We start from the raw sequence: 13433 nt of genomic DNA on the forward strand, positions 1-13433 counted from the left end.
CTAAAGATATGCAGTCATTATGTTGGTCAATCGTCTCCAGAGTCAGCCATGACCTACTAGTGTCTACATAAATGACTATTAAACATGGGTTAGGCATTATTTGCCTTTCACTGTACTTGTACTTGGGTCTAAAGATATGCAGTCATTATGTTGGTCAATCATCTCCAGAGTCAGCCATACCTACTAGCGTCTACATAGATGACTATTAAACATGGGTTAGGCATTATTTGCCTTTCACTGTACTTTTGTTTCACTGTTTATATTTCCCAAACTCCATGGTCGATTTTCTTCGTACCTTGGATGGATCATGAAGAAGCTAAGACAATTCACTCTTCAACATGCTGGCTTAACCTTTTGGACCCAGATATCTTACAAACACAGCAGTACTGATTTAAATGCCATTAACAGGGACTGATTGATAGGTACAGTGCTCCTTAATGTGAGCGTATTGATCACCAGTTAGTCACATTGTTATGTCATATTAAATGAGGCTGATCTAGCCTTAGAAACCTGGTGTTGACACATTGCTTGTGTATTATTTAAAGTTTTGAATTGTATTAAGCATTTCAATTTCACAGATTTCCAAGACTCACTGAATAAATTTATTTTTGGAAAGTTGCCCCATTAAAACATTCCCAAATGTGTTTTTCGTTTGGCCAGTGTTCAGCTGTATTCTGTTGAGCTATATTAAAATGAATGCATCTTAAAAATTAGTGTTTGTCTCATCTGTGAAGTATAGACAAGACAAAGGTATCACTACTCATTACAGGCAAAAGGAGGTTACATTGACTCACTTTTAATGCTCCAGTGGTTCTACTCTTATTTTGTAATATGTGTCAAAATATTGTATATCAGGAGCAGACATTGCTATGGAGCAAATTCCATCCCCAAGTAAGTTAATTTGTTATCTCTTCCCCAAGTAAGTTAATTTGTTATCTCTTCCCCAAGTAAGTTAATTTGTTATCTCTTCCCCAAGTAAGATAATTTGTTATCTCTTCCCCAAGTAAGTTAATTTGTCATCTCTTCCCCAAGTAAGTTAATTTGTTATCTCTTCCCCAAGTAAGATAATTTGTTATCTCTTCCCCAAGTAAGTTAATTTGTTATCTCTTCCCCAAGTAAGATAATTTGTTATCTCTTCTCCAAGTAAGTTAATTTGTTATCTCTTCCCCAAGTAAGATAATTTGTTATCTCTTACAGCGGATTCAGCATTACCCCAGAAGGTCGGCCTTACAATTTTCAGCCAGTCTCAGTTCAAGCTATGTGGTAAGCATGAATGGTTCTCTTGTTATATAATAGACCAGTGTTGCAGAGTGATTTCCCATCTTATGTAATAGACCAGTGTTGCAGCTAGGATTGGAAAAGGGCAGAGCACCAGTCCTATAAAAAGACATGAAATTCTTATAAAAGGGTACATGATTTTGTATCATTGTAAAGGAGATTTTTTTGTTCATTTTTTTGTGTGGCTTTGAATTGCATTTTTAACACCATATTGGCTCTATCATGCTAAGGAAATGGGATTTAAGTGCCTTTGTTAAGGATATACCAGGGGAGCTCTCCTGGGCTGGCCAAACCAGGTATTGAACTACAGCCCATGAATTATGAGTCTGACACTCTACCAAAGAGTTGCCCTGACTCCCTTTACAGAAGATAAAATTCCAGTCCTAAAATTTGATGAGTTATAAATATACACCTGCTTTTACATTACAAAAAGTAACTTTCAAAAATAATTAAAGAACCTTGTTTACATTTGCTGCTGGTGAATACAAGAGAATTTTAACTGCCATGCATTGTATTGTGTTTAAAATATACTCTCATCTTAACTGCCATGCATTGTATTGTGAGTAAATGACAGTTTACATCCTGTCTAAACATAGAATTAGCCCTGAAATTTGAAATGTACTCTCATCTGCATATTTTTACTACGTTAGGACTCTCCAGAAATCTTGTTGGAATAAAACTTTTGGCAAACTGTCGGGTGTGTATAGTAATTTTTCAGGATCAAGTCTTTTGCTACTTCTCCATTTGCATGAAACCATTTGTTTGCTTATCTTGTTTACTACCAGCTGCTTTGAAAAAATTATAACCCAAAACAGATGTAATTTATTATTGGAAGACTTATTTGATTATAAATAGTACATTTTTTCTGCCAGTAGCTTCCTATGGGTTAACGGTTTTTACCTGGGTTATTCTGGGTTCTTCCACCAATTATATTGGCTGCCATGTGTGCTGAGAAATGGCGTTAAAACAACAACAACATTTTTTGTTACATTCCATTCTCAATCAATAAAGCCATATTTGATTTTATTGATGTTTGAGAAGTCAGTGGATTTCAGTGTTTCTAAAATTAATTCCAGACTGAATTGTAACAAGGCACAATTGCACCATGCTGATCCAGAAGGGACATGGTGCAACAGAAAAGACAGGACAGCAGTCTAACAAATGAAATAAGGATAGGGCTTAAATTAAAGGCTGGAAGTAGGGACAATGCACACAGTAGGGGGTAGGGTGCAAAGCCCTTCTGTATCATCCTAGTTGGAACACTGGATATGTTTATCATGCAGTACTGTGTATCTGATCTGGATCATTTGAAAACATTGTGTTCTAGCATTCATTCACACCAACCTCAAGACGGCATCAGGTATACACAGTGTAGAACTACAAATGGGTGCATTGTCATGTCTTTATTGTGACATTATTGAAATATGTTGATTTGAGTTTGTATGCAACAAGAAACTGGCTGTAAACAGCTATGCATTAAAGAGCCATCTTTTGTGTGATTTCATATTCTAAAATTGACAGCACTGCAATAAAATGAACCTATTTCAGTTCTCTCTGTTTCTTTGGAGTATATGAAATTAGTTTAATTTTTAAATCAAGATGACGATATTACTCGACAAAAAATCAGAATACAAAGGAAAATAAAATGTTTGCACTGAAAATTATCACGCCTTTGACATCTTTTATAATAGATTTCAACTAAATGGTTGCCAGGCTGCAGTGAAAAGCAAAACAGAGTGGTCTGTATATCACTTGTCATTATTAAGTCCATAACTAATCCTCCTAAATGGATGGTCATATCAGCAAGGGGTTTCACTATAAATGGTCAATATCTGATGTCCATCACTAATCCTCCTAAATGGATGTTCATATCAGCAAGGGGTTTCACTATAAATGGTCAATATCTGATGTCCATCACTAATCCTCCTAAATGGATGGTCATATCAGCAAGAGGTTTCACTATAAATGGTCAATATCTGATGTCCATCACTAATCCTCCTAAATAGATGGTCATATCAGCAAGGGGTTTCACTATAAATGGTCAATATCTGATGTCCATCACTAATCCTCCTAAATAGATGGTCATATCAGCAAGGGGTTTCACTATAAATGGTCAATATCTGATGTCCATCACTAATCCTCCTAAATGGATGGTCATATCAGCAAGGGGTTTTACTGTAAAAGCTTTTCATGATGTCCTAAATAAAAATGATGCCAATCTGACATCCAGAATGGCCACCATGGCATCCATCTTAAAAATCATTATCACAACTCAACTTGAACAGAAAGTCAGATTGATGGGGTTTTCACCATAATTTGTTATGATGTCCAGTTCGTCATAAATGAAAATGGTGATGATCTGTCATTCACTATGGCCAGAACTGCAGTCATCTTGAAAATTGCTATTTCTGAATGGAAAATCATATCTTGAAAATAATATCTCCTCTACAAACAGATGGCTATATCCTCATGGGGTTTTCACCATTTGACTTCTTATACCATGTAGGACCTAAATGAAAATGGTACTAGTTGTACATCTTATATTGTTGCCATGACAACTATCTTAAAAGTTTTATTGTCAATACTCCTCCATACTGTATGACCATCATGACATGAGGTTTTCACCAAAAGACTTTTAATGTCCACTTTGTTGGAAATGAAAATGGCACCAATCTGACACCCAGTATGTGCACCACAGCACTTGATTTGAAAATCTTGTCATTGCTGAAGAATATAAGAAATGGTTTCAACACTCAACACTTGAAAGATGAAAGTGTCTTATCTTGAATTCTTGGAAATTCCTTTTATGCCCAGTAGGTCATCAGTCCCTTCCAGGGACTCTTGTTATATTATAACATCAGCCCAGTATTTGTCATCACATGGTAAATATTTTTATAAGGACATGCATCTTGACATTATAAAGTCCTACAACATATTGCATCATGACATGATCCAGCCAGATCAGTATACAATGTGTTCATCAGTAATGAAATAAAAATAAGTGTGATAAAGAATAAAAAGGACATATTTATTTGAATATTGGTCATATTTTTCTTCATAGTCATGTTATGAGATCTTTTAAATGATGCTATTATAAATAATAGTATATATTAAACACATGCTGCTCCGGTGGCCTAGTGGTTAAAGCGTCCGCCTTAGATGCGGGAGGTCATGGGTTCAATCCCTGGCCGAGTCATACCAAAGACTTACAAAAATGGTACTAGCAGCTGCCTCACTTTATGCTTAGCATTAAGAGGTTAGTGTTAGGACTGGTCGGCCTGGTGTCAGGATAATGTGACTGGGTGGGACATCATGCTACATGTCTGCAGCTAGACATCACTTTAAACTGCCACATTGCATACATTGTAGCAATATGACTGAAAGATTGTTAAGCTACGTTAAAAATCCAAATCACATCACAACGCAACATATATTAAACAGATAATCGAATGATATGTTGGGTGAACTCATTCTTATGACGTAGCCAACTCGTGGACAGCATGCTGAAAATGCCGAAAACATATCATCCACAGGAAATATCAGACAATACACATGCAGAAAATTAACGTACAGGCAGATTAAGGTCCACACCATTTGTTTTAACTACAGATTAAAGTGAACCACATCAAAACAGCTTCAAGCTCAAACCAGCCAATCAGATTTAAGGTGTACATGATCAAAACTTGGCAGACTAATAAAAGGACGCAAATTAAGACAAATCTGAATGTGTATTGATTTGGCTTTATTATAATTCAAGTTACAGACTATCAAGGTTTTTTGATTTGGCTTTAATATAATTAAAGTTAAAGACTGTTAAGCTTTTTTGTTGTTTGAGTTTGGACTTAAGTTTCATGTTCTAAAAATTTGGAGAATATTAGGCTAGGTCTCTGTGGTCCGTATTCAACAGCAGATATGATTTTATGGTGTTTGCAGTTGGGGACATGCAAGATATATTAGTTAATATGGTATTTTTCTTGTTTGATAGTACAAGTAATCCTATCCTCTGTGCACAGGTCAGCACTGCAGAGCCTGAACAAGGTGCTGAAAGTGGCCAATGATAATATGTACCTCCCTCGGGGCCTTACACACACATGGGTTGGCTACTATAGCTCCAGAATAGAGTCAGAGAAGTCATGCATTGCTGAATGGTTTGTATCTGTCTATAGTTAAGAACTTATAATTGTAGTAAGTACCTTCAGAAAATTAGTATCATTATAGTAGTGAGTACAACATTGTTTCCTCATTTATTGAAAATAACAAATTTCTTTTTTATTCTTTTCTAATGTAATTTAAAGTGATTTATGATTTAAACAATGTTTTTTTATCTTCTTTAATCTCATTGTGACATAAATTTATTTGAAGAAATTTGTATGTATTGTTCATCTGACATTTAACGTATATTCCACCCTTTTGATTATGGAGCTACACTACACAATCTCTATGAAATTGATAGATATCTTGGTCCTTGTGTATCTTCACTATTTATAGACATCTTGGTCCATGTGTATCTTCACTATTTATAGACATCTTGGTTCTTATGTATCTTCACTATTTATAGACATCTTGGTCCTTATGTATCTTCCCTATTTATAGACATCTTGGTCCTTATGTATCTTCACTATTTATAGACATCTTGGTCCCTATGTATCTTCGCTATTTATAGACATCTTGGTCCCTATGTATCTTCGCTATTTATAGACGTCTTGGTCCTTATGTATCTTCAATATTTATAGTATTTATAGACATCTTGGTCCTTGTGTATCTTCACTATTTATAGACATCTTGGTCCTTATGTATTTTCACTATTTATAGACATCTTGGTCCTTATGTATCTTCACTATTTATAGACATCTTGGTCCTTATGTATCTTCACTATTTATAGACATCTTGGTCCTATGTATCTTTGTTATTCACTATTAACAGTTGATTTGTTCCTTTGTTTCTGTGATTTTTGTTTCCTTTTATCTGACTGTCCATCCATCCATCAATAACACATTTGTTTCCAGAGCAACTCAGAAACTATTTAAAAAATCACTTTGAAACATAGTATACATTTAAACTATCACTTAAAACATAGTATATATTTAAACTATGACTTTGAAACAGTATACATTTAAAATGTCACTTGAAAAATAGTATACATTTAAAACATCACTTGAAACATAGTATACATTGAAAATATCACTCTTAAACATAGTATACATTTAAACTATCACTTGAAACATAGTATACATTTAAAATATCACTTGAAACGTTGTATACATTTAAAATATCACTTGAAACATCGTATACATTTAAAATATCACTTTAAACATAGTATACATTTAAAATATCACTTGAAACATCGTATACATTTAACATGTCACTTGAAACATTGTATACATTTAAAATATCACTTGAAACATCATATACATTTAAAATCTCACTTGAAACATAGTATACATTTAAAATATCACTTGAAACATACTATACATTTAAAATATCACTTGAAACATAGTATAGATTTAAACTATCATGTGAAACACAGTATACATTTAAAATATCACTTTGAAACATAGTATACATTTAAAATATCACTTGAAACATCGTATACATTTAAAATTTCACTTGAACCATAGTATACATTTAAAATATCACTTGAAACATCGTATACATTTAAAATATCACTTGAAACATAGTATAGATTTAAACTATCACTTGAAACTTAGTATAGATTTAAACTATCACTTGAAACACAGTATACATTTAAAACATCACTTGAAATATAGTATACATTTAAAATGCCACTCTAAACATAGTATACATTTAAAATATCACTTGAAACTTAGCATAGATTTAAACTATCACTTGAAACACAGTATACATTTAAAACATCACTTGAAATATAGTATACATTTAAAATGCCACTCTAAACATAGTATACATTTAAAATATCACTTGAAACATAGTATACATTTAAAACATCACTTGAAACATAGTATACATTTAAACTATCACTTGAAACACAGTATACATTTAAAATATCACTTTGAAGCATAGTATACATTTAAATTATCACTTGAAACTTAGTATAGATTTAAACTATCACTTGAAACATAGTATACATTGAAAACATCACTTGAAACATAGTATACATTTAAACTATCACTTGAAACATAGTATACATTTAAACTATCACTTGAAACATAGTATACATTTAAAACATCACTTGAAACATTGTATACATTTAAAACATCACTTGAAACATAGTATACATTTAAACTATCACTTGAAACATAGTATACATTTAAAATATCACTTTGAAACATAGTATACATTTAAACTATCACTTGAAACATAGTATACATTGAAAACATCACTTGAAACATAGTATACATTTAAACTATCACTTGAAACATTGTATACATTTAAACTATCAGTTGAAACATAGTATACATTTAAAACATCACTTGAAACATTGTATACATTTAAAACATCACTTGAAACATAGTATACATTTAAACTATCACTTGAAACATAGTATACATTTAAAATATCACTTTGAAACATAGTATACATTCAAACTATCACTTGAAACATAGTATACATTGTAAACATCACTTGAAACATTGTGTATATTTAAAATGTCACATGAAACATAGTATACATTTAAAATATCACTTGAAACATAGTATACATTTAAAATATCACTTGAAACATTGTATAGATTTAAACTATCACTTGAAACATAGTATACATTTAAAATATCACTTTGAAACATAGTATACATTGAAAATATCACTTGAAACATAGTATACATTTAAAATATCACTTGAAACATTGTATAGATTTAAACTATCACTTGAAACATAGTATACATTTAAAATATCACTTGAAACATAGTATACATTGAAAATATCACTTGAAACATAGTATACATTTAAAATATCACTTGAAACATTGTATAGATTTAAACTATCACTTGAAACATAGTATACATTTAAAATATCACTTTGAAACATAGTACACATTTAAAATATCACTTGAAACATAGTATACATTGAAAATATCACTTGAAACATAGTATACATTTAAAATATCACTTGAAACATTGTATAGATTTAAACTATCACTTGAAATATAGTATACATTTAAAATAACACTTTGAAACATAGTATACATTTAAAATATCACATGAAACATAGTATAAATTTAAACTATCACTTGAAACATAGTATACATTGAAAACATCACTTGAAACATAGTATACATTGAAAATGTCACATGAAACACAGTATACATTTAAAATATCACTTTGAAGCATAGTATACATTTAAATTCTCACTTGAAACTTAGTATAGATTTAAACTATTACTTGAAACATAGTATACATTTAAACTATCACTTGAAACATAGTATACATTTAAACTATCACTTGAAACATAGTATACATTGGAAACATCACTTGAAACATAGTATACATTGAAAATATCACTTGAAACATAGTATACATTTAAACTATCACATGAAACATAGTATACATTTAAAATATCACTTTGAAACATAGTATACATTGAAAACAGCACTTGAAACATAGTATACATTGAAAACATCACTTGAAACATAGTATGCATTGAAAATATCACCTGAAACATAGTATACATTTAAAATATCACTTTGAAACATAGTATACATTTAAAATATCACTTGAAACATAGTATACATTTAAAATATCACTTTGAAACATAGTATACATTTAAAATATCACTTGAAACATAGTATACATTGAAAACATCACTTGAAACATAGTATACATTGAAAATATCACTTGAAACATAGTATACATTTAAAATATCACTTTGAAACATAGTATACATTTAAAATATCACTTGAAACATAGTATACATTGAAAACATCACTTGAAACATAGTATACATTGAAAACGTCACTTGAAACATAGTATACATTTAAAATATCACTTTGAAACATAATATACATTGAAAATATCACTTTGAAACATAGTATACATTGAAAATATCACTTGAAACATAGTATACATTTAAAATATCAATTTGAAACATAGTATACATTTAAAATATAACTTGAAACATAGTATACATTGAAAACATCACTTGAAACATAGTATACATTGAAAATATCACTTGAAACATAGTATACATTTAAAATATCACATGAAACATAGTATACATTTAAAATATCACTTTGAAACATAGTATACATTTAAAATATCACATGAAACATAGTATACATTTAAAATATCAATTTGAAACATAGTATACATTTTAACTATCACATGAAACACAGTATACATTTAAAATATCACTTGAAACATAGTATACATTGAAAACATCACTTGAAACATAGTATACATTTAAAATATCACTTGAAACATAGTATACATTTAAAATATCACATGAAACATAGTAGACATTTAAACTATCACTTGAAACATAGTATACATTGAAAATATCACTTGAAACATAGTATACATTTAAAATATCACTTTGAAACATAGTATACATTGAAAATATCACATGAAACATAGTATATATTTAAACTATCACTTGAAACACAGTATACATTTAAAACGTCACTTGAAATAAAGTATACATTTGAAATGCCTCTAAACATAGTATACATTTAAAATATCACTTGAAACATAGTATACATTTAAAACATCACTTTGAAACATAGTATACATTTAAAATATCACTTGAAACATAATATACATTGAAAATATCACTTCAAATATAGTATACATTTAAAATATCACTTGAAACATAATATACATTGAAAATATCACTTCAGATATAGTATACATTTAAAATATCACTTGAAAGATAGTATATATTTAAAATATCACTTGTCAGTGTTTTGTCAGTTACATGAAAAGTTCACTGCAAGGATATTTAAAATTAAATCCAGAAGCATATTTAGTTCCCTTCTCAAGATACTGAATGGTGAAACCTAATGACATTCATTGTCATTATGAATTTTCACCTTTAACAGCCTCTCAATCTCTATGAAATTTATTAACATATTGGTCCTTGTGTATCTTCACTATCTATAGACATCTTGGTCCTTGTGTATCTTCACTATTTATAGACATCTTGGTCCTTATGTATCTTCAGTATTTATAGACATCTTGGTCCTTGTGTATCTACACTATTTATAGACATCTTGGTCCCTATGTATCTTCACTATTTATAGACATCTTGGTCCCTATGTATCTTCGCTATTTATAGACATCTTGGTCCCTATGTATCTTAACTATTTATAGACATCTTGGTCCTTGTGTATCTTCACTATTTATAGACATCTTGGTCCTTATGTATCTTCACTATTTATAGTATTTATAGACATCTTGGTCCTTGTGTATCTTCACTATTTATAGACATCTTGGTCCTTATGTATTTTCACTATTTATAGACATCTTGGTCCTTATGTATCTTCACTATTTATAGACATCTTGGTCCTTATGTATCTTCACTATTTATAGATATCTTGGTCCTTATGTATCTTTGTTATTCACTATTACCAGTTGATTTGTTCCTTTGTTTCTGTGATTTTTGTTTCCTTTTATCTGACTGTCCATCCATCCATCAATAACACATTTGTTTCCAGAGCAACTCAGAAACTATTTAATAAATCACTTTGAAACATCGTATACATTTAAACTATCACTTAAAACATAGTATATATTTAAACTATGACTTTGAAACATAGTATACATTTAAAATGTCACTTGAAAAATAGTATACATTTAAAACATCACTTGAAACATAGTATACATTGAAAATATCACTCTTAAACATAGTATACATTTAAACTATCACTTGAAACATAGTATATATTTAAAATATCACTTGAAACATAGTATACATTTAAAATATGACTTTGAAACGTAGTATAGATTTCAAATATCACTTGAAACATAGTATACATTTAAAATATCACTTTGAAACATAGTATACATTTAAAATATCACTTGAAACATAGTATACATTTAAAATATCACTTTGAAACATAGTATAGATTTAAACTATCACTCTGAAACATAGTATAGATTTAAAATATCACTTTGAAACATAGTATAGATTTAAAATATCACTTTGAAACATAGTATACATTTAAACTATCACCTTGAAACATAGTATAGATTTAAAATATCACTTTGAAACATAGTATACATTTAAAATATCACTTTGAAACATAGTATAGATTTCAAATATCACTTTGAAACATAGTATACATTTAAAATATCACTTGAAACATAGTATGCATTTAAAATATCACTTTGAAACATAGTATACATTTAAAATATCAATTTGAAACATAGTATACATTTAAAATGTCACTTGAAAAATAGTATACATTTAAAATATCACTTGAAACGTAGTATAGATTTGAAATATCACTTGAAACATAGTATACATTTAAAATATCACTTTGAAACATAGTATACATTTAAAATATCACTTTGAAACATAGTATAGATTTAAACTATCACTTTGAAACATAGTATACATTTAAACTATCACTTTGAAACAGTATAGATTTAAAATATCACTTTGAAACATAATATAGATTTAAAATATCACTTTGAAACATAGTATAGATTTAAAATATCACTTGAAACATAGTATAGATTTAAAATATCACTTTGAAACATAGTATAGATTTAAAATGTCACTTTCAAACATAGGATACATTTAAAATATCACTTTGAAACATACTATAGATTTAAAATATCACTTTGAAACATAGTATACATTTAAACTATCACTTTGAAACAGTATAGATTTAAAATATCACTTTGAAACATAGTATAGATTTAAAATATCACTTTGAAACATAGTATAGATTTAAAATATCACTTTGAAACATAGTATAGATTTAAAATATCACTTGAAACATAGTATACATTTAAAATATGACTTTGAAGCATAGTATAGATTTCAAATATCACTTGAAACATAGTATACATTTAAAATATCACTTTGAAACATAGTATACATTTAAAATATCACTTGAAACATAGTATACATTTAAAATATCACTTTGAAACATAGTATCGATTTAAACTATCACTCTGAAACATAGTATAGATTTAAAATATCACTTTAAAACATAGTATAGATTTAAAATATCACTTTGAAACATAGTATACATTTAAACTATCACCTTGAAACATAGTATAGATTTAAAATATCACTTTGAAACATAGTATACATTTAAAATATCACTTTGAAACATAGTATAGATTTCAAATATCACTTTGAAACGTAGTATACATTTAAAATATCACTTGAAACATAGTATGCATTTAAAATATCACTTTGAAACATAGTATACATTTAAAATATCAATTTGAAACATAGTATACATTTAAAATGTCACTTGAAAAATAGTATACATTTAAAATATCACTTGAAACGTAGTATAGATTTGAAATATCACTTGAAACATAGTATACATTTAAAATATCACTTTGAAACATAGTATACATTTAAAATATCACTTTGAAACATAGTGTAGATTTAAACTATCACTTTGAAACATAGTATACATTTAAACTATCACTTTGAAACAGTATAGATTTAAAATATCACTTTGAAACATAATATAGATTTAAAATATCACTTTGAAACATAGTATAGATTTAAAATATCACTTGAAACATAGTATAGATTTAAAATATCACTTTGAAACATAGTATAGATTTAAAATGTCACTTTCAAACATAGTATACATTTAAAATATCACTTTGAAACATAGTATAGATTTAAAATATCACTTTGAAACATAGTATACATTTAAACTATCACTTTGAAACAGTATAGATTTAAAATATCACTTTGAAACATAGTATAGATTTAAAATATCACTTTGAAACATAGTATAGATTTAAAATATCACTTTGAAACATAGTATAGATTTAAAATATCACTTTGAAACATAGTGTACATTTAAACTATCACTTGAAACATAGTATACATTTAAAATATCACTTTGAAACATAGTATAGATTTAAAATATCACTTTGAAACATAGTATAGATTTAAAATATCATTTTGAAACATAGTGTACATTTAAACTATCACTTGAAACATAGTATACATTTAAAATATCACTTTGAAACATAGTATAGATTT

The 13433-nt window shown here is 28.7% G+C and overlaps 1 protein-coding gene across 3 annotated transcripts in view; it reads left to right on the plus strand.

The window, feature by feature from the left end:
* The window catches only part of LOC149775105 (uncharacterized), a 149861-nt gene that overhangs the window by 75294 nt on the left and 61134 nt on the right, over positions 1–13433 (plus strand). For all 3 annotated transcript variants that reach the window (XM_089944049.1, XM_089944050.1, XM_089944051.1), the window contains 2 exons: positions 1198–1263; positions 5292–5426. In XM_089944049.1, coding sequence (XP_089800175.1) covers positions 1198–1263; positions 5292–5426 — 201 coding nt within the window. The remainder of the gene's footprint in view (positions 1–1197; positions 1264–5291; positions 5427–13433) is intronic.

Source organism: Sinohyriopsis cumingii, chromosome 19 (genome assembly GCF_028554795.1).
Source record: "Sinohyriopsis cumingii isolate HCF-2022 chromosome 19, ASM2855479v2, whole genome shotgun sequence".
NCBI classification, from domain to species: Eukaryota; Metazoa; Mollusca; class Bivalvia; order Unionida; family Unionidae; genus Sinohyriopsis; species Sinohyriopsis cumingii.